Consider the following 22,676-nt stretch of genomic DNA (forward strand, 5'->3'; position numbering starts at 1 on the left):
GGCTGGGGGTGCGGGCTCTGGGGTGGGGCCAGGGATGAGGGGTTTGGGGTACAGGAGGGGGCTCCGGATGAAGGGTGGAGCTGAGGGGTACGGAGTATGGGAGGGGGCTCCGGGCTGAGGCAGGGGGGTCGGGTGAGGAGGTGAGGGCTCCGTCTGGGGGTGCAGACTCTGGGGTGGGGCTGGGGATGAGGGGTTTGGGGTGCAGGATGGTGCTGCAGACTGGGACCGAGGGGTTCGGAGGGCAGGAGGGGGGATCAGGGCTGGGACAGGGGCTTGGGGTGCAGAGGAGGCTCAGGGGTGCAAGCTCAGGACGGTGTTTACCTCGAGCAGCTCCTGGAAGCTGCAGCATGTCCTCCCTCCGGCTCCTATGCAGAGGCACGGCCAAGCGGCTCTGGACGCTGCCATGTCCGCAGGCACCACCCTGCAGCTCCCATTGGCCGTGGTTCCTGGCCAATGGGAGCTGCGGGGGCGGTGCTTGGGGCGGGGGCAGCGTGCAGAGCACCCTGGCTGCCCCATGTGTAGGAGCTGGAAGGGGGACATGATGCTGCTTCCCGGGAACCGCACAGCATGGAGGCTAGCAGGGAGCCTGCCAGACCCACTGTACAGTGGCACCAACCGGACAGTCATCAGCCCCGTCAGCGGTGCTGCCTGGAGCTGCCAGGATCCCTTTTCGACCATGAGTTCCGGTCCAAAACCGGACACCTGGTCACCCTAGGAGGGGGATCTGGCTACTCGCCACATGGATACACATCTGTCTCTGTTAAGGGTAGAAATGGCCCAATGCCCCTGAAATCTCGGGGCAATTTGATCTGGATCCAATCTTTGAGTCTCAGACCCATCTTTAGTTGGAGGATGGTCCTTCCAGGGTCTGTGAGGGGTGCTCTGGAGACCGAGGGCTTCTAGGAAGCTAGCAAAGCTCGCAGCAGGGGAGGAGTTTGTTATTCTGAAGGGGAAGGTTTCACCCAATAAAATCCAGTTAAAAACGAGAGGAATTACACGCACAGGGACACTAGGCGAGTGTGTTTGGCCAAACCAGCTCCTGTATCCGGGGGAGGCTGCAGCAGAGGCTCATCTCAAGGGGCCTCAGGGCTCCTCGGCCCAGCATGGATGAGTAGCTCATTGTCTCTTGCCCATGGCTATAAGCAAGAGCTGGGGTTCTCCTAGATGTGGGAGTAAGTGGGGATGATTCTAGGCCTCTTTGGGGGGGGGTGAGTGACTTTCTGGGAGCAGGGGTTGCCAGGGCCATGTGGAAGAGGGATGAATCCAGGCGTGTGTGGCTTGGGGAGAGATATAAACTGGACATTAGGAAGTTTAGACTTGAAATTAGACGAAGGTTTCTAACCATTAGAGGAGTGAAGTTCTGGAACAGCCTTCCAAGGGGAGTAGGGGGCAAAAGACATATCTGGCTTCAAGACTAAGCTTGATAAGTTTATGGAGGGGATGGTATGATGGGATAGCCTAATTTTGGCAATTAATTGATCTTTGATTATTAGCAGGTAAATATGCCCAATGTCCTGTGATGGGATGTTAGATGGGGGGGATCTGAGTTACTACAGAGAATTCTTTCCTGGGTGCTGGCTGGTGAATCTTGCCCACATGCTCAGGGTTTAACTGATCGCCATATTTGGGGTTGGGAAGGAATTTTCCTCCAGGGCAGATTGGCAGAGGCCCTGGGGTTTTTTCGCCTTCCTCTGCAGCGTGGGGCACGGGTCACTTGCTGGAGGATTCTCTGCACCTTGAGGTCTTTAAACCACGATTTGAGGACTTCAATAACTCAGGCATAGGTCAGGGGTTTGTTACAGGAGTGGGTGGGTGAGATTCTGTGGCTTGCATTGTGCAGGAGGTCAGACTAGATGATCATAATGGTCCCTTCTGACCTTAAAGTCTATGAGTCTATGAAAGAGGTTGGAGGGCTAGCTGGTGCCCAGAGCTAGCTGGCCTCGAGGGTGTGGCAACGCACCGATCACGTTGACCTCAATGTCCTTCTTGTCCGTATTCTGGTGGTAGACCTCAGAGACGTGGCAGATGTAGGTGCCGGCGTCCTCCAGCTCTGCATTCTGGATGGTCACGGTGGAGCGGATGTCATGGCTGGATCCAGGCAAAAAGTCCGTCACAGGCTCCACGGCCTTACCTGCCTGCGCAGGGGAGAGAGGAGACCCCCACCCCACGAGATCAGCAATGACGAGACCGCCAGGCCAGGCAAGGGGAGCAGCTGCCAGGCTGGTTACAGAGCGCGGGCTGCAGCACTCACCTCCTTGCGAGGGTAAAACCAGCTGAAATCCACCACTTCGTTGCCGCTCACAGTGCACATCACGGTGATGTTCTCGCCTTGCTTCACCATGGTCTGCACCGCGCGGATGGAAACATTGAGGGACGAGACTAAAGAGGAGGGAGTGAAACAGCAAGGGGTGAATCAATGTTTGGGAGAGCCAAACCCTAGGCAGGTGGCATGCTGGGACCACTGCCTCCCATCATTGTCTCATGGCTTCCTTGTTCTCCCCATCTGTCTGCATCCACCTGGTGTCTCTTGTCTTTTACTCAGCCTGTAAGCTCTCTGGGGCAAAGATGGCCGTGCAGTGCCTAGCGTTACAGGCCACTAGGCTTTACTGCAAATACAAATGAACAGGGATTACAATCTCAGCTGAGTTCAATGGCAAAATGTCCCAGGCTCTGACCAGCACTCTGGAGTCGGGCAGGGACATGATCTTAAAGAGATCCTGGGGAGCCCAGGGACCTCTGGGGAGCCAGGGGAATTCTGTGGGTGGGGCAAAGAGGAAGCCATTTTCTCGATGGAATCCAGCGTGGCTCTGACCAGGGCTGGCTCTGGCTTTTTTGCCGCCCTAGGCAGAAAAGCCATGCGCCGCCCCCCCCCCTTCCCCCAACGTGGCAGGGGAGGGCGGAGAGCCCGGCTGGGGCTCTCCGCTCTCCCTGGCGGCCAGAGCTCTCTGCTCTCCCTGGCAGCCAGAGCGCCGGGAGCAGGGCGGAGAGCCCAGCCGGGAGCAGAGTGCTGGGAGCCCGGCTGGGGCTCTCTGCTCTCCCCGGCAGCCACAGCGCCGGGAGCAGGGCGGAGAGCCCAGCCGGGGCTCTCCGCTCTCCCCGGTGGCCAGAGCGCTGGGGGGAGGGCGGTGAGCCCGCGGCGGCTCTCCGCTCTCCCCGACTGGCTGGCGTGCCCGGCCGGGGCCCCGCTCTCCCGGCGGCCAGAGTGCCGGGAGCAGGGTGGAGAGCCCAGCCGGGGCTCTCCACTCTTCCCGGCGGCCAGAGCGCTGCGGGGAGGGCAGTGAGGCCGCCGGAGCTCTCTGCTCTCCCTGACTGGCTGGCACGCCCGGCCGGGGCCCCGCTCTCCCCGACCGGCCAGAGCGCTGTGGGGAGGGCGGCGAGCCTGGCCGGGGCCCGCTCTCCCCGACCGGCCAGAGTGCCGGGGGGAGGGTGGCGAGCCCAGTCGCGGCCCCACTCTCAGGCCGGAGCGCCCCGCCGCGCCGCCCCCCTCCAGGCGCCGCCCCAAGCACATGCTTGGTGGGCTGGTGCCTGGAGCCGGCCCTGGCTCTGACATCTTCCACCTTGTGCCCACTTTACTGCCCTGTGAGAACGTCCCCTTCCCCAGGAGCGGAGCTGCGGGCAAAGCAGGGAAGGCGTGCATGGGCCCACGCTGAGCTCTACGCCTGCCGTCGGAGCTTGTCATTAGGAACGGCTCGGGCAGGAAGGACGGGGGTCTGCAGTCCCGAGAGGAGAGCCTGTTCCTCTTTTTGGGGGTGCTGCTGGAGCGCTGTGGCGGAAACTCAGAACTGAGCGAGCCCAGAGGCCTGGATTCTGCTTTTATTTACCATGGTATATGCTCATTATGGCAAAGCCAATGGAGAGCCGTTGGGGTGAACGAGGGCAAAATGTAGCCCATAGAAAGCAGTGCCCGAATCTCTCCAGCAGGACTGCCTTCTAGCAGACTGTTGTGCTGGGAACTCCCCAAGGTGCAGCATCAGCCTCACACAGGGATGAGCCAGATGCGTTCAGGGCCCTAGGACCATGGTGCTAGGATGAGGCAGGGAGTCTATATTTAGCCTTAAAAAGGGAGGCATCAACTCAACAAACTGGGAGGACTCGGCGTGGAACAGCACCTGGTGGCGCCACACCACACACCAAGCCACAGCTCACTTGGAGGAGAACAGACGGGCTCATGAGACAGAGAAGTGACAAAGGAGGAAAGAAAGGGCACAACGCTCCAGCCAACAACTACGTCTCCTCCAAGATCACACCTGCCACTTCTGTGGGGAAATCTGCAGGGCAAGAATTGGCCTCCTCAGCCGCTTAAAAACTCACCAATGACCCCACTTGGCAGACATCATCCTCGCCTCGAGGCTTAGCCAAAGAAGATATTTAGCCTGGAGAGAGGCTGAAGCTGCCCTTAGACCAGAGGTGGGCACACATCCGGCCCGCGGGATCGTCCTGCCCGGCCCCCGAGCTCCTGCCCCGGGAGGCTACCCTGTCCCCTCCCCCGCAGCCTCAGCTCGCTCCACCGCCAGCGCAATGCTCTGGGTGGCGGGGCTGTGAGCTCCTGGGGCAGCGCAGCTGCAGAGCCCGGCCTGACCCGGTCGCTGTGCTGCGTGGTGGCGGCGTGGCCCAGCTCCAGCCGGGCGGCACGGCTGTAGCGCTGCCAGCCACCGGTGCTCCAGGCAGCGCGGTAAGGGGGCAGGGAGCAGGGGGGTTGGATAGAGGGCAGGGGAGTTCGGGGGGTGGTCAGAGGGCGGGGGTGTGGATAGGGGGTGGGGTGGTCAGAGGGCGGGAAACGGGGGTTGAATGGGGGCAGGGATCCCGGGGGTGGGGCAGTCAGGAAGGAGGGGGAGTTGGATGGGGCGGCAGGGGGCAGTCAGGGGCAGGGGTTCCGGGGCAGTCAGAGAACAGGGAGAAGGGGTGGTTGGATGGGGCAGGGGTCCTGGGGGGGCCATCAGGAATGAGAGGAGGGGTTGGATGGGGTGGCGGGGGCAGTCAAGGGTGGGGGTTCCGGGGGCGGTCAGGGGACAGGGAGTAGGGGGGGTGGATGGGGCAGGGGTTCCAGGGGGGCCGTCAGGGAACAGGGGGTTGGGAGTCCGGGGGCAGGGGCGGATGGGGGGGCGGCCACTCCCCCCTCCCCTAAGAGGCCCTTCATACAATTTCCGAAACCCAATATGGCCCTCAGGCCAAAAAGTTTGCCCACCCCTGCCTTAGACAGACCAGCCCAGACCCCTCTGATCCATCCCCCGGTGCAGATCTCTCACCCTGGATTCTGTAGACGTAATATGCGTCAGAGTCCACCTCCCGCTCGCCCAGCGTTGCCCTGCAGATGTAGGTCTTGTCTTCGAAGAACCCCGTGAAGCCTTGTTGCCTGTCATAGACCACGGGAATTGGGTTCTCCACCTTCTTCTCATAGAGAGTCACCGTGGTCTGGGGGTCAGTCACACGGCACGGGATGGTGGCCTCGCTGTAGCCAGTGATGAAGACGAATGGTTCCTCGGGGCCTGTGGGGAGGAAGACGATGGACGGGTCTGCAGAAGGGAAAGGGGAAAGGCAATCCGGTTACAAGAGACAGGAGAAGAACTTGCTTTGCAGCCCTGATTGCAACTGCCCACTAGCCACGGGATGGGACAGCACCTCTGCTTGGAGACGGATGCGCTGAACCCCCAGACATTTCTCTCCCGAAGCTGCTGGGGTTATTACTAGGGACACGTCCCATCAGGGCTGCGTGCCTTGTTCCCCAAGATGTGAGTTTCACTCACTTTTTCTTTCCAATGATCCTCTCCCACCTGGGGCCCGTAACCTGGGGGCACTATACTTCTAGCGGTCTGCACCAGGCTCCTGCACTGGGATGGGGGGCTGTAGGGGCACTTCGATGCAGATAGGCCACTCCAGCCTCCCACGCATGTCGCTCCCCCCCCAGCCCTACTGCAGAGCAGAGGAACCCCCCTCTACCATCTTCAAATTCAGCCCCATCCTTCCACTGGCCTCCATCCCGAGATGCAAACAGAGAGGGGATGGGGGTGCTCTGTCCCCTACCTGGCACAAAGACATAGACAGCCTGTTTTTCCTGGTTCTGGGATTGGTTGTAGGTGCAGACGTACTCCCCCGTGTCATTGCCTGTCACGTTCCAGAGCGTGAGCGTGCTGGAGAAGGTGCCGTCTCTCCACTCCAGCGGCGCGGCTATGGGCTGCATGTCTCGTTCCCAGACCACCTCGGCCTCCCCCGAGCACGTCAGTGAGAAGTTGCTCCAGAGACTGAGGACGACTTCGGGGTCGCTGCGTGAAATGTGCAGCTTGCTGCTTCGAGACACCACGACTGGCAAACCTAGGAGAGGGCATAGGGACTAAACCAGAGGGGGGCAATGGAGCCCCTGAGCTCAGTGGGGGCTGGATCAGGACCTAGAGCAGGAGTATTGGGTTTGTAAGGTTAAGTAACCTGTTGTGGCATTCAGGAATGAACCCACGGCTCCATCACTACGAACCGTTGCCACCCTTTGCTGAGATCCATACAGCAACATGGGAGCTCCCTCTGCTGGCATCACCGCAGCTGTTAATACACATACACGCTGGCTGCTGCCACCCGGCCTGGGGTTTTCAGAACTGACCAGGGGATTTAGACACACAGCTCCTGTTCATTTGATTGAGAGCGTGTGTCAAAATCCTCTAGCTGGCTTCAGAACCCCCCCGCCCCCCCTCCAGCCATTCACGTTTTGAATGGAGCTCCCACATCTGCAAGCACATACCTGCCATCAGCAATAACCATACCATCCGAATGAATACTTCCCTCTGGGGATCTCAAACCTCATTACCCTCTTTAATGCATTTAGCCTCCCAGCAACACTAAGAGGCAGATATGTTTTATTATCCCCATTTACAGATGGGAAAACTGAGGCCCAGCATGAATAGAACCCAGGTCCTCCCGACTCCCAGTGTTGCGCTGTACCTAAATGACCACCTCCCATGTGTATGAGGTAACGGTGCACCCCAAGGGGCTGTAGAGCTCCGTTTTCACGTGCAAATTCCGGATGAGAAGGTACAGCCGATGAGTGTGCAAACTGTCCGGGTTTGAGTCAGGCACCAGCCTTTGAAAACTTGGATGTTAAAAGTTTGTGCACTGAGCCAACTTCATCATCTTACGGCGTGATGCCTTTACACTTGCCCTCGGGGTCTTGGGTTGGGGGGGGGGAGTCTTTTGGGGTGGTCAGTGTTGTGAGTATCTGCCCAGGTGGCAGCCGGAGGGCCCCTCACAGCCTGCTGAGAGCCAGGCTTCCTATGAATCCCCTTGCTCTGGTTTATTTGCCCCAGAAATGCTGAGTCCAAGAGCTGCATTTGTAGCCAACAGTGCACGTGCCACAGAAATGACCCTAGTTCTGCTGCAATTTTGCCCCACTCCCTCCTCACTGAGGGTCTCAGATGCATATTCTGAAGACCCAGAAGGGACCCACGTTAGCTGTGACAGCTGGACCGCTCGGGAGCTCCCTCCCCATCGGCTTTGTTCCCACGGGGCCGTGTGGGAAGAGACATGGAGGAGGTTGGACCATGTGGTTTCAAAAATAAAAAAGAGGAGCAAAAATAAACTTTCCAGGAAATCCCTTGGAAGCGATACAGAAGGCAACTTCTTCCTGAATTGCTTCCTGTGCCACTCCCTGTCAGCTCTTCCTAGCTGCGCTCTTTGCTCAGACTTGCCCCTACACACGTGTCCCTGGCGGAAGGAGCACCCTGGAATTGGAGGGCACACACAGGATTCCACCCAGCGCCCTCCCACCCAGGGCTGGGTGCAGCTGAGGTGAGGTCCTAGGCTGAGCTACAAGCACCTCACCGGCCCAGAGCAGTGAAGAGCGAGAACAATTTTTGAAGCCAAGTTTTTGCCCTATTGTGCATGTACCTGGGAGGGGAGATTCGGGGAGCCTGGAGCAAATGACTGTGGGGATATCTGCCTCATCCCCTGCGTGCGATGGCAGCTGAGTCCTGACTCAGCTTCTAAGAATTGCTCATCCCTAGGCTGGCAGAGCACCCCAAAGATGAGACACGCGTGTAGCCCCTGGAATCCTCCTCGCGACACAGCTCACATGCATCAAAGCCCCGTAGGAGAAGGAAATTGGGCCCCGATTTGGACCAGAAATGTGTGACACTAGCCCTTTAAATACAGATGATAGTGTGGGTGTTTGTCTGCCTGTTGGGGTGTGTGTGTGGATGTCTATGCATAGGACGGTGGGTGCACCGGTGTGTGTGTCCATCCCAGCCCCACTGCCCCCAGTCGCCCCATTCATTCTGCCCCCATAGCAGGAAGCGTCCTTGGGGAATTCACACGTCAGCAAAGGGTCATCCTCACGCTCACCTGCGAGGAAGAAGAGGAGCATCTTCAGAGATGGAAGCAGCATGGCGGGGTTCAGCTGCACTGCAGGCCGCATCCTGTCCAAAGCAACCCAGAATTAGTGCAATGATACCAAGACCAGAAAGGACTCCTGGGTCAGCCCCCATGTCCCTAACTATTCTGTTACCCACCCCCTCTCGCCCCCAGACCAGCTCAGTGCAGCCCCCGGGTGTCTGCAGGCAGCAGGATTTTTTTATTTCATGTTTCCAAGGCATTTGTGCTTGTTTGAGGATGACAACGTTCCAGGCTGGTGGAGTTTACTCCCCTTCTCAAGCCTCCTGCAGTCCCCCTCGCTGAGGGCCCTAACCCCACCATCTGCCCCCAGCCCCCTCTTGAGTACTATCAGGCTGCAGGTGGATACACCAGGCAAAAGGCCCCAGCTTGTTATTCTGACATTCCTTTGGCTGTTGACTTCCCTCTGTTGGATCCTATCCCTAGGGCGTTCTAGAACTCGGAGAAGGGGCAGGGCAGAGGTGGGGCCTCAGTGAAGGGGTGGCGTAGAGGGTCCCCAAAAATGTTTCAATCAAAATGGGGGTCCTTGGGTTGCTAAAGTTTGAGAACCGCTGCACTAGGCCATGGTCCAAAATACCCAGGAGTCTGACCAAACGCTTCCTCCTGCTCTCAGATACAGTACAAGGTTCCCCACTAAAAACCCTGGCGGGAAAACTGTCCACAACTCCCTGTGACAGGGAGGAGCCTACATAGACCATCTCACCCCGCACGGCCACTGAATCCAAAAGGGGCAGTAACACAGTGTGGACACAGAGCATGGAACCCCATTCCTCATGGCAAGCCACCTCCTAGGCACAGCTACCTGATGGATTAACAAGAGGTGAGCCTTGGATCCAGCACCTCTGAACTTAGAGAAAGCTCCGATCCAGTCCTGAATTTCACAGTTGCGCCTGATCACTGTAATGGGCTGAACCATCTTTCACCGGTATTACCCCCGACCTCGCAAAGCACTGGGGAATGTTGGATCTGGACTCAGCTAATGAAGAGACAAATGCAAAGGCAGCTCTCTGCTTGTGATCTCATTAACAATGTGACCCCGATCAGGAGTCTCTTTGTCATGCCAGTATCTAAAGAAATAATGCTGTAGCAGTGGCGCACAAAATGTTGCCGACTCTGGCTCTAGGTACTGCACCGAGACGTTGCATCTTGTCCCTGCGGTTGTGCCTGTGTCTGCTTGGCGTGAGAGGGAAATGGTTTTGAAATGACGTGCAGTCATCCACTGGTTTTGTTATTCTCTCGCTTTGGCTTGAAAAGAACTGATTTACCAGCAAATCCTGCCAGGTTGCTGACTTATTCAGCAACTTTCCCTAAAGCTTTAGTTTTCTTTCTTTCCTGCTTTTTCAGAGATATATTTCCCAGAGAGCGAGTCAGTGCACTTAGGGTATGTCCACACAGCAAAGAAAAACCCACGTCCGGCCCAGGCAGCCAACTCAGGCTCACGGAGCTCGGGCTGCTGGGCTGTTTCATTGCTGTGTAGACTTCTGGGTTCAAGCTGAGGCCCAGGCTCTAGGAGCCTGTAGGTTGGGAGTGCCCAGAGCTCTCCAGCCTGAAATCTATACAGCAATGAAACAGCCCCACCGCTGGAGCTACGCGAGCCCGAGCCCCCAGAGCCCCAGTCGTCTGGGTTTTTCTTTGCTAGTAGACACACCTCTGTGGAGAAGAGTGAGATGTTGCTTAGGCTGCCAACTTCTGTAAGATCACTAGTCAAGTCCTCCAAGAATCTTGCCCTAATCCTGCAGCAGAGAAGGGATAGAGAGATCGGTAGCTAGCCGTCTTTATATTTCTTAACTGCGCAGTAAAGGCAAAGACAAACAACAATTGGTTTTGTTCCACAATCCACCTTCGACAAGGTGTGTTACTCAGATTTTAAGGCCAGAAGGGACCATTATGATCACCTAGTCTGGCCTCCTGTGTTAGACAGGGCCCAATCTATGCACTGAGCCCATAACTTCTGTTTGAGCTAAGGCAGCTCTTTTAGAAAAACATCCAGTCTTGATTTAAAGAGGATCTAAAGACTATCACTATTAACCTCACCTGGGGCCCGACTTTGATCCCCATCCCTCATGCTGAGTAGTACTTTACTCCATGAGTATTCCCTTTGATTGCAATGGGGGTCACTCACGGCGTGAGGTACTACTTGCAACTTGACCCAGAATCATAGAACTGTAGGGTAGGAAGGGACCTTGAGAGGTCATCTAGTCCAGCCCCCAATGCTCAGGCAGGAGCAAGTAAACCTAGAGCGTCCCTGACACGTGTTTGTCGAACCCATTCTGAAAAACTTCCAATCACGGGGAGTCCACAACCTCCCAGGGTAACTTATTTCAGTTCTTAACTATCCTTAGAGTTAGGACGTTTTTCCTAATATCTCACCTAAATCTCCCTTGCTGCAAATTAAGCTCATTACTTCTTATTCTACCTTCAGGGACATGAATGGGACAATTACCTCCCATGTCTTGCATACCACACTCCTGTTTATATGTCCCAGAATGATAATCAGCCTTTTTTGCAACTCTATCACATTGCGGGCTCATATTCAGTTGGTGATCCACTATCACCCCCACTTCCTTTTCTGCAGTTCTATCCCCTAGCCAGCTATTCGCCAGGTTGTAATTGTGCATTTGATTCTGCCATCCCAAGTGTAGTACTTTGCACTTGTCTTTACTGAATGAACATTGTTGATTTCAGAACAATTCTCCCATGCATCAAGCAAGCCACCTCCTGTCCTCCAAAGTGCTTGCAGCCTCTCCCAGCGTGGTGTCATCACACATTTGGGTTCTCACAAGAAATTTTTTGGTGGCCTCAGAGCGTGGCCACCAACTCTGGCTGGTGGACGCTCTGACAATTTTTCCTAAAACACTTAATTAACTTTAGGAAAAACAAATAAATATGCATGTATCCATGTCCAAATCATTGTAATTTATTTATGTAGAGATTTTTTCAGACTCAATAATAAAAATAATGTACAGTTCTCTCTATTCTTTACTGGACCTAAACAGAATAGAAACCAAATAAGGTGTTTTGCATGTTCTTCTCTTCTGTTGTTGTTGTTTCTTTTGGGGGGTTTTGGTTGCTTTTTTTTTAGACTTGCTGGCTAGTAACACTGAAGCAACACCAGTACCATTTGCCCAGAGAGCAGTCAGGACAGCGCTGTCAGCATACTCCTTCTCGTGCCTCTGGCTGCCTTCCTAGCTGGTTTTAATAACCCTGCTGTTTGCGAGAAGGCATTTCCATCGGAGACACTTCCTGTACGGCGTACAGATGGCGACATCTCCCTGACTGCAGCGACCTCGCCTTTGTATATCCGCTCTGGCAGGGTGAGAGGCGTACACAGACTCTTCCCATCTTACAGGAAATGCTTAATATCGTCTCCAGTTGCTTCGCTACACAGCTGGCATGTTCTCCTTGGCCTCGAGGATGGAAAGAAGAGAGGAGGAGACACTGTCGTTGAGGGAGTGTGTTTGGTTTTTATTTACACGGCGCCTTTCTGGAGGATGGAATGTATTTATTATCGAGATTCATCTTGCTGTCACAAAGGTGGCACTCTCTCTTTCTCTCTCTCTCTCTCACACACACACAGGCTTTCCTACCCAGCCAAAGGCTCCATGACACATGGATCCCATCAACTGTTGTCAGGTTTGACCTCCTCAAACCTAACCCAAATAATTAGCCCCAGACTTTTGCATCTGGAGATGGGAAAGTGTCTCAGGAAGTGGGCGTTGCGGTGGCTTGCAGGACTGCCAGCTCTGGCAGTCATATTGCGACTCTTGTGATATCTGCTCTTTTCCTCCTAGCTCATCTCCTGGAATAAGGGTGAGACCCTCGGCTTTCATCGAAACAACAAGAAGTTTCTAGCCCGCCTGGTTGCAGAGAAAAGCCTGTTCTCTGATCTGGGGCACGCTAGTTCAGTGTCTGGAGGGCTGTAGCACTTCAGTCTAATCTAGGTTACTGGGCTCTATACAGGGGTGGCTGTGGGTGGGGGTGGAGAAGTTTAGTGGCCTGTGGGTCTGGCGGCCCCTTCTGGCCTTGAACTCTAGGACTGTATGAAAAGGCTGCAAATGTGACCCAAGTGTGATGCAAGTGCTCAGAAACCAGAAGGCAGATATAAAGGAATTGCCAGACTAGCTCAGACCTGAGGTCCTAGCCCAGGCCAGCACCAGATGTTCCAAAGTAAGGGACGGCCCTCCCCAGTCAGTAGGCAGATGTGCGGTAATTGCTCCCCATGAATCCCTCATTCTGGCTCCTAATAGAGGGCAATTGCCTGGTGCATGAAGTTTCCTATCCCCTCTGCCCTCCAGCTGTGGGGGCAGTTTGGATCAGAACCCTCTTGCCTTGGCCTGGAGCAGCTGAAAGGCTGTTGTCCTCCTCTCCCAGCGCCAGACAGACAACGCTCCACCGAGTGACTCTGCTCCAGGGGGCGTCTCTGGGAATTCCACTGCCACCAGGGCCCCTGGAATGAACCGCTGCGGCCGCCCACCCCAGGGCATGGCTCTCCACACCAACCAGGAGCAGGAGGAAAGAGAGAGTGGGGGGATTGGCTGCCTTGGTTCAGGGCTAAGATACAGCTTTTGCTTCTTCCCCCCCCCCCCCCCCCCAACTTGACTCTCCCTGCTAAGCGGGACTCCGGACTCCTTGTGTGTTTCCCCGTGGTTTTCCAGCGAGTAGCCTTCCTCCCCTCCCTCATCCCAGCACCCAACGGCGACAGGGTGGGGTTCAAACTAGCCAGACTGGAGTTCTCTGAACGCTGGCAGAGGCCTCCCCCACCCCACACGGGAGATAGACGTGGTTCTGGCCATGCCAGTGCTGCCCGGCCTCTCCGCCCCATCTCTGCCCCAGAGGGCTGTGCGAAGGGATCGTTAGCAGCCTGTCAGGGGAGGTTTTCTGAGCTGAACTGTTTATTATTCTAAAAGAGGAATTTGGCTGGGAGAGGAGACGGGAGGTCATTTGGCTCTGGGACGCAGCCCAGGCTGGGTTGGAAACACAGGCCCTTCGCTCACTGAAAGGCACATTGTCAGCTGCTGCTGCTGCACGGGGCTCAGCCCTGCGCTGGCTCCTACAGGCAGTGACACCAGGAGCTTTCCTCTGCGCTAAGCTGCTGTCGCTCCGGTCCAGTCAGTGGGATTGCACCCCCGTAGGCCAGTGCTGAAAAGTGTCCCAAAGCCTCCAGATTCGCTTCTTGCCTCGGTGCTTAGTTCCAAAACGACAGGCCTGGAACAGGCCTGAATCTGGGGTTCTAATCCCCCCCCCAGCTACCCTCAGATGGGCCCGAACCAGGACCCCGGAACTAAATCTAAGCATTGGGGATGCAGACAAAATGGGACCAGGATACAAAGCAACCTTCTTCTATGCATCTGTACCATGCCCTGATTGTCAGATCACATCTCATCTCTAATCCCGTCAGGCCCTCCCCGAGGCGTCTGCAGTCAGCAAGCACAAGGCAGGGGTCGCTCCTATTGATCAGTGGAGATATTCTGCACAGCAAACCAGCTGGATTCACGAGATAGAGGACGGGGCGGCGCTGGTGCTTTCCAGTTTACAAGCCCTTGGAAAGGTGCATGGTGCAGTTGTTAAATGTTATCACAGCCCTGGCCCTTGGTCGCTGCTTTTCAGGGCACGGCATGCGGTGATGGAATAAAAATAACTCCTTTGACCACTCCTCTTTGGATTGATTGTTAATATTACAGTCCCCAACCAAGCCTGGGAGCCCTTTGTGCTAAGCTCTGCGTGGACAGGGTCCAGGCTTTGAAGACCTGACTACCTAACTAGGCAAGGCAGACGAAGGATGGAAGGGCAAACAGGTGACGTGCCATGCCCCAGGTCACTGACTGAGCTGTGAATAGACCCCCACCTCTCTGGAACCCCAGGCTTGGGTCCTCTGTGCTGGAGCGTGCTGTTTCTCAGCGCTCAGGGGACTGATTCTCCCCTCGCTTCCTGTCTGCAGGGGCTGGTTGCAGCTGTGACTTCTCAGCCGCCCTCTGGCAAATGATGGTCAGCCAAAGTCACGTCTTCTAAGGCAATGAACTCGCTTTGGAAGTCCTGCAGTGGGAACAAGGTCAGGTTCAATTCCTCGCTCAGTTTAATGTTAGTAACTGGTACATCCTCTGTCTGGGGAAAGCATCCTGCCTTTCCTTGGAGATGCGTGTGCCCACGTTATCTGTCTCTGACCACGTTGCAACATCACACGGAGGAGCGTTATCAGGCTAGCACTGGATCACACTGATTCATGACATTTCCACCCCTTCTGGGCAGCGATCTTGCACAAGGATGTTATTAAGCCAAAGACGCCTTTACTAATACTGGAGGTATGTTGGGAGGGCTCAGGCACGACTGTCACGGATGTTCTTTTTATGGGACAAGTAACAGGACGAGAAATTGCGCTGACTTCACTAGCGCGTCTGCTCTGAACGCTAGTCCTTAGTGCTTGTACAGGGCAACAGCTTCCGGCGAGGCGTCTCACACCTGGGCACAGGGAAGACTGAAAAAGTTGGGGGGGGGGGGGCAGCATGAGGCCAGGTAGCAGCAGTGTGGCACCAGGCAGACAGTCCCCTGGGCGTCTAGTCTCAGGTTTCTCAACTTGTTTCCTGATGAGGAATGAAGCCCCCCCGCCCCCTGCACTCTGGGTACCCCCACAAGGAGCAGCAGCCCTGCATGGGCACTCCCACACACGCTCCAGCAGCCTCTTCCAAACCAGGCAGCGTCACAGACGCCGTGTGTCCCGCTTGGCTCGCGAAGGCAAACACTGCCTAGAGGCCCGGAGCTTGCACTGCTCAGAGCACGGCCGTCTATTGAAGGGCACACGGGCTGCCATCAGAACCAGGCCTCAGTTCAGGCCCAGTGCAGCCTGCTCGCAGCTGCTCCTCGGAGCTCGCCAGGGCTGCGTGAAGAGCAGAGGCCCGGAGGAAGCTAACAGGAGAGCAGTGCCATGATGCCCTAGGAGAGCCCATCATGCCAGGCTGGCTCAGGCACTAGTGCAGGGACTCAGACGCGCCTGTGTAGACCATCTTTTCTCTGATTCAGAGCTGAGTGGCGTTATGATCCTGGGAGCCAGGTCACAATGCTACTCACTCACATTTGGCCCGGCTGCCCCTCTGTCTTGCCCACGGGGAAGGGGCTCCACCGTTACACCACCTGCTCTTGTCATGGGCCAATGCAATGGGGAAGGCCTGGGTCCCCTGAGTCTCATTGTGCCCTGCTGAGTTTGGGTTCTCTAAAGAGGGGGATATGGCCCCCCCTGTTTAAAAGGTGGGGTGCCAATGGCCCTTTGGCTCCCCCTGTCTCCAGCACCCATGATCTCACAGCTCTTGCAAACATGAATGAAGTAAGCATCACACACAGTACCGCCCGAGTCTGCCCCTCCCCCTCTCAAAATCAAGAGATTGGCTTAAAATGCATGAGACTGAAAATAAATGTAGGGTTCTCTTGGGTTCTAGCTTCTGGTTTCTGAGCCTTTAGGGCAGGGCCGGTTCTAGGATCCCCTTGTTGGGGGAATGGGTATTTTGGGGCCCCTGGATGTCTCTATTTGCAAAACAACTAACCAACCCTCCAGGCTAGTGAGACCCCTGGAAAATCTTGGATTGCAAGACTTAAAAAGGTAAAATTTGGCCACTGTGTCGGTATTTTGCCATGACTTAGAGTAAAGGAGGAAGACTGTCCAATCTGCTGCTGCGCCACTGCGTCACACTGGAAAACTCTGGACCTATTTTGGCCTTTCTGACAAGAATTTGGGGCCTCGTGAAGATAGTTTTGGGTGGGGGGCAAAGGTCCCGTTTGTGTGCCCAATAGCACCAGTCCTGCTTTAGGGTGCACTCAGTCATGTGTCCACCTTTTCCCCACACCAATGAGGGCTACAGCCACATGGGAATCTAGCTGGAGTCCCAAGTTCACTCTACTGGGAAGGAGGTGTTCTGGAAGCACACCCTTGAACTCGGGGGGATAGGGGTAGGGGAGTGAACACCTGGTATTCTGGTGAGCGACTGCCCCCTGCAACTGAGGTTTGGAGTGGCATATATGAAACCCATAGGGCGGGCTTTTGGGGTGTAATGGGGCTGGGGTGGATGAGATGATCTCATAGGGCTCCCAAAAATACAAATATACTGGGAACCCACCATGCAAATCAGGCAGGTTGATAGTGAGAGCAGCCAATGGGCTGAAGAGAAGGAAGGTAACATAGAAGCGTAGGATGACAGGCCCTGCTATGCTGGGCCGAGAAAGACAATAAGGACCCTGCATGCCACCCGCCAGGATGGTGAACTCTGACCCAACCACTCTGACCCAACCCAACTGTTCCTGTCCCACCAAAATCAGGATGCATGGCAACCTCTCAGCAAATATAGCTAGAATCCAGCCATAGCTAGAATCCATGCCATCACACTTCCGTGAAGGCAATCCAGGCCCTCTGGAAAGGGTCGCCCCACCTTCTCTTTTATTATCTTCCTCTTTCAATCCCAATTCCCCCTGCTGGGCCCAAACCATCCCCTGCTTCCTCAGGCTAACCTGCCATTGGAGACAGTGGCAGATAAAGGGGGCATTAATCAGTTGTGTTTTGTTGGAATAAGGACCCCAGAACCAAGCCCAAACCATCGGGGTTTTTGATATCTGATATTTACTGTCTGCAGAACTAAGGCAAAGAAATGAACAGAGAAGTGGGGAGAAGCCAGGCCTCAGGCACTAAAGCGAAGCCACTTCTCTTCCTCTCATTTTCTATTTCTAGCTCTTTTTTATGAGGTCCCAGCCTGTCTGCGATTCCAGGATCTCCCACAATGCTTTGCTGGACCCAAAATTCTGCCAAGCAGGCAAAGTGCAGCTGTTGTAAATTAGCTGGAAGTAAAACAGACTTTATTTTTGCTTTGTTTCGCTATATCTGAGTCAGTAAGTGAGATCATAGGTGCCCATGTGCAATGAAAAGCATCGTATGGATCCCATGATCAGCGTGTATTGGCTCCATTCATCCACACCGGGGACTTTCTCCTGCCAGGCTTTGCCCACTGGGAGCTCTAGGGGGTCTCATTTTTGGGGACCCACTGTTCTTCCTCGAACAGGGCAAGGTGAGTTCTAAAAACTTCAATAACCACGGCTTTGCAATGAGTCTCCTCTTCTGCCTTGTCTCCTCCACCCCCACCTCGCCTCCGTGACTCCAGTTCTTTCCCACCCTTTAATCTAAATAAACCAGAGTGTTTTTTGGCTGGAACTGTCCTCAATTGCAACATCCCCTCTCTGGGGTCCAGAGGCTCCCATGACACTGCATTTACTCACAGGCCAGATTGTCATCAGAGAGCCTTTTCCCAGCACATGGCTGGAATTAGGAGGCGCACACATGTGGAGAGACTGTCTTTCCAAGCCCATAAACAACTGATGATAAAACACAGAGGTATGAAATCTGAAACCAAGCCAGGGGGCTGGGGGAAAGTCCCAAGAGATGCGTGGTACATACATGCTCGCTGAAATGTAGTTTCCTGGCTCCAGTCTAGGCCGTTTAGACTGGGACTGATTCACCATTGCTCACAGCCTGTGTAGCCATTTGCACCAGTGCAAAGTGGGTATAACTTACCGCCATTCTGCTCGGGTAGTTTTGGGCCCACTTTGCACAGGTATGAATGAGAATCAGGCCCTGCGTGATTATCTAGTACATGCCAGTCTAGCTCTTCCCCTGTTGAAGTCAGCAGGATGTTGCAAGCCTTTCCTCTAACAACCCTCCTAACTGAAAACCCCACAGCTACGATAGTAACATCCAGCTCTTATGTAGCTATATTCGTCAGCAGATCTCAAAGCGCTTTACAAAGGAAGTCAGTAGCATTATCCCCATTTCACAGATGCAGCCAAGTCACCCAGCAGGTCAGTAGCGGTGGTGGGTCCCTTGACGCCCACAGCACCGTGCTATCTGCTAGGCTACCCTGCCTCCTCTACAAAAAGGGACTTCTCTCGGTGGGTTTTCCAGCGCTCCTTGATCTGCCCACAATGAACAGCTGATTAGGCTCAGAGACAGATTCATATTATATACAGGCTCCCCTTCCAAATTCCCTTCCGTTATTGCCCCATACATACGCGTGACTTTCACAGCGTGCCCTGATCAGACAGCAAAGCTAGCATAAAAGGGGTCACACTTGAGGGCCGAAATCGTCACACTTCAGTGCCTAATGGTTGTTAGATCCATATTTAGGCACCTAAATGAAAGCAGCCTGCTTTTCAGAGCCCACTGAAGTCCGTGGGAGCTGTGGGCTGAAAACCAGGTGCCTTTAATTTCAGAGCCCAGAGATGGATGTGGGTGCCTGACTTTAGATACCAAAAATGAACATTTTCAGTAAGAATCCTAGTTACCTATTTAGGGCCAAATCCATCCTTCGAGTGACTTCATGGCGGTCAGTGAAGTTACGCTACAGACGAACATGATCCATCCAATGTACAGCTCCATGCGCTAATATTGGACTGGAAGGATCTCCACTCTGGTCCTAGTAAATTTTACCCTTGAGTTAAACACCCAGCGGCGGATCCTCAGTCAATGTAAACTTATGTAGCTCCATTGGAGATAATGGCTCTGTATTGATTTACCACGGAGTTAGGCCAATTGACACCAGCTGAAGATCTAGCCCCAGAATGTCACAGGCATTATAAAGACTAGGAGGGCGGAGGAGTTAAGTGGCACATTGGATGCATAAACAAGCCTTTCACAGCTGGAGGCCTCATCTTAGTCATGGCTTGAGTCCCCCTGGGAAATGACTTCAGTGGCCTTGGACATCTAGAAGAGGGCCAGCATTGGAGCAGCATGAGGGTGGGTAATCAGGAGGGAGGTAGAGCAGTGGGATGGGCGCTGGCATGGTCATTTCCAGCTCCACATGTCAGTGACATCAGTCCTTTAGTTTCCTGAATGCCCAATTCATTTCTTTTTAATAATTGATTTGATTGGTTTTTACTGGTTTATTGTACAGAGATTTCCCGTCTAAACAGGCCGGTGAATCCTACAGACAATCAATGCAAATGCAAAGGAAAAACCCTGGCAATTAGCCCAGGAATAAAACTATCTGGTGCTTAAAATCTCAGCCCTTTCTCTATACAAAGGAAAAAGAAGAAAGTCCAGAAGAGACATTACTGGTAACGAGCAGCGTGAGACTGGAAGGATTTAACATTGGCAACGTGATGGGAAGCCAGCCCATAGAGGGCCCGATTCCAGGCCCATCGCAGTCTGTGGAGAGCCTCCCATTGACTTCCATCACCTTTGGATCAGGCCCATATTCAGCGTGGCTCTAGCCTTGTTACTATCAGGGCCTCACTTTCATGAGCACCAGAATACACCAGATCAACCCAGATGGTCCTTTCCTTCAGGAACCAGCTGCCTCCCGTGCTCTCGCTCAAGGTGTCAGTGCATATCTCACAGTAACTCAGGCCTGGCCCCCCACTCCTCCTGCCAAAACACAGCTCTCCCGCGCCCAGTGCCCACAGCCGGCTCATCGGCCTGACAGCCTCTGACAAAGGCCCAAGAGGAGGGACACAACACAAAAATAGAGGGGGAGGAGGCTTGCAATGACGCGGGGTTCCTCTCTGGACCATGTGTAACCCTGGTTGTGTGACTCAGCATTTCTGTTGTAAGCTATTTAGAGTAACAAAAAACGGGGCTAGCTCGGAGGTATTGTGTACGTGTGTGACTGCCCCATCTGTCCTTGCATGAGTGTGCAAGCTGTGTTGGCATGCCTGCTGTGTGTGTGTGTGTGTGGGTGTGTGGGTGAGAGAGAGAGAGAGAGAGAGGGTGTTGAATGGAACCAGGGAGCTCCTCAAAGCCCAAGGACACAGACATCTCTCAGTCCAAAAAGTGAAACCCACATAATGCAGTGAGCAGCTACCAGGGCATTTTCCCAGCACAGCAGAGGGAACCAAGGAAGATAAATCTGCCTCTAATTTGAAAACGCAGTACTAGCCAGTCACTGCCAGGCACGGAGATGAAACCGCTCCGATGAAGGCATTTGATCTTCTATTCTCCACCATCTGCGAAGGACCCGGGCTTAATCGCTTAGTTATGGAGCTTCTTGTCCTTGTGCCCAGGATTAAGCTGCTCTCCAGATTTGAGGTCAGGGAGGAATCGCTTGGAAAGGGCTTCGGGGGCACTTTGCCTGTTTGTGGAAGTGTGTTCAGGGCAGCTTCTTGTGATTGCAGAGGGTGCAGCCAGGAAGGGGACCTAGGAGGAGGTGCAATCAGTGGAACGTGACCCCTTCCCGCTCTCCTTCTCCTGTAGCATGGCTAAGTGGATAGGGCACCAGAACCAGGAGACTAGGCTGCTGTTCCTGGCTCTGCCAGTGATCTAGGGCAGGGTCACTTCCACTCTCTGTGCCTCTATTTTCCCTCCCACTCTTTAGAATTTGCATCGCACTGGAACCTAGAAGCCTCAGTAACAGGCCGGGAGCCCACGGTGCTAGGCGCTGTACAAACACAGACCATTAGGACAGCTGCTGACCCGAAGTGTTCTGCCTCTTTTGTAAGCTCTCTGGGGACCAGGACTGTCCCTCACTCTGTGTACATGCAGCGCTTGACATACTGGGGCTGGTAGGTGCTATTGTAATACAAATAATTAATGATAATAATATGTCTCAGTGCAAAGAGGCAGGTGGAAATATTCATGGGACATCACTGGGGTGCAATGTAGACCCTATGCTCAGAGGCACAGCGGTGAGCAGCAGATTAGAGAGAGACAAGAAAGGAGGAAGCGGAACGGAGCAGAAGACAAATACCAGGTATGGTCCTGAGGGGGCCCTGGCTGAGCTAAGCAGTGTAGCTGACACACTGATTGGTGGTGCCCAGAGGAAAGAATAACACAGGGTAGGAAGCGCCAGGCTAAATGCTACAGGCAAGGGGTGGGAGCAGATGGTCTGTGGTTAAAGCATTCAGAGCAGGACTCAGGAGATCTGGGCACTGGCCTTGCTCTGCCACTTACCCCCTGTGCGACCACGAGCAAGTGGCTTCTGCCCACCCTCTCAAAAGCATAATGCAACATCAACGTGCATGCAGAAGTCTGATTCATGCGCATGCACAGGTGTGACGGGAGAGCGGGTGCAAACACCCCTCACTGGTGCAGCTATACTGGGGGGAGAGGGGTGCACACACAAGTCAGGCCCGTGCACAAGTGTGAGAATGTGGCCCCTCGATCTCTCTGTGCTCTGGTGCCACTATGTGGAAAAATAGGTGGGGATGCTGTGAGGCCTCATCCATTAGTATTTGGAGCACTCTGAGATCCCGTAATGGGAAGTGCCACAGACACGCTAAGTGATACCGTCGGAGGCATCTGTGCCTTGGACCATCTGCTCCAAAACCAGTGGGGCTGAGATTTCCTGCCGATTGGACTGGTGGGGGGAATTGTTCCGTTCAGCTCTAGTCACTGCCTTGGAGAAGATGGAAAAGCAAAATGGATGTAAGGGTGGCAGGGGACGAGCAGCCCCTAAGAGGAAGGTGGATGTTTGGGGGGGCAGCTGGAGGGGAGAGGAGGATCCCATGAGGAACTGCTGACTCGACCTTCTGGGACGCCCATGGGTCAGACTGGAGCATTGCAGTCACACAATGGAAGAGGAGGGTTTTGCTCACTGAGTAGCTGGTGGGTCAAAAACTTCCCACAGCTTCACACGAGAGAGACGGGGGGCAGTTTCATCCCCTGCGTAACTCCGCTGACCACCCGGCTCGGAGCCAGAGCTCCCCAAGCCCCTGAACCAATTAGCTTGTCAGCAGCTCCATCCCCATCAATCCCTGACACCAGCACCGCTCCTGGGGAGCTGCGTGCTCCATAAGCCTTGCTGTCTTTCTGGGACCGGAAAGCCACAGATAGGAAAAGGGGAAGGAGAGCCAAGGCCTCCTCATTCCAGGCCTGGCGGTCTGACAGCCACAGCCGCATGCAAAGATTCCTGCGCTCTTGCAAAATGCCAAGCAGCAAACCTCCTGCCGGCTCAGCAGGAAGCTGAGGTCAGACCCCTGCGATACAGCTGCGGAGGCCCCCCCCCCCCTTACAATCACAACATTTTGAAGGGGCTTCTCACGGGCAAACAGGAGAGCGAGTGGGGACGGACAAAGAGCGGCAGAGAACGAGCCCGGGTGCATTTGCCAGGAGGGTTATGCAGCACAGGCAGGGATGGAGACCCGCTGCTCTCACAGGTCCACCTGACGGACACGGTCCACCCCGCTTGCTGGGGACACCCTCAGAAAGGCCTCGAAGGAGTCGAAGAGATTCTCTCAGCAATGTGTCCCCAGTCCTGCCAACACCAAGCCCAGCCTGAAGGGCAGCTGGCGTGGCAGAGAGCAAGGGATGTCCACCCGTGAGAAGTGATAGGGACTTCCACTAG

The 22,676-nt window shown here is 54.7% G+C and overlaps 1 protein-coding gene across 2 annotated transcripts in view; it reads right to left on the bottom strand.

Moving 5' to 3' along the window:
• PDGFRB (platelet derived growth factor receptor beta) overlaps positions 1 to 22,676 on the bottom strand; it is a 56,450-nt gene that overhangs the window by 28,266 nt on the left and 5,508 nt on the right. The window contains exons 2-7 of one of the 2 annotated variants that reach the window (XM_065555096.1): positions 14,216 to 14,403; positions 8,323 to 8,396; positions 6,022 to 6,309; positions 5,247 to 5,513; positions 2,252 to 2,379; positions 1,961 to 2,135 (exon numbers count right to left, since the gene is read on the bottom strand). In XM_065555096.1, coding sequence (XP_065411168.1) covers positions 1,961 to 2,135; positions 2,252 to 2,379; positions 5,247 to 5,513; positions 6,022 to 6,309; positions 8,323 to 8,395 — 931 coding nt within the window. In that variant the 5' untranslated portion in view covers position 8,396; positions 14,216 to 14,403. The remainder of the gene's footprint in view (positions 1 to 1,960; positions 2,136 to 2,251; positions 2,380 to 5,246; positions 5,514 to 6,021; positions 6,310 to 8,322; positions 8,397 to 14,215; positions 14,404 to 22,676) is intronic. The other variant, XM_065555095.1, reaches the window with a different exon arrangement.

Source organism: Chrysemys picta, chromosome 8 (assembly GCF_011386835.1).
Source record: "Chrysemys picta bellii isolate R12L10 chromosome 8, ASM1138683v2, whole genome shotgun sequence".
Classification (NCBI taxonomy): Eukaryota; Metazoa; Chordata; order Testudines; family Emydidae; genus Chrysemys; species Chrysemys picta.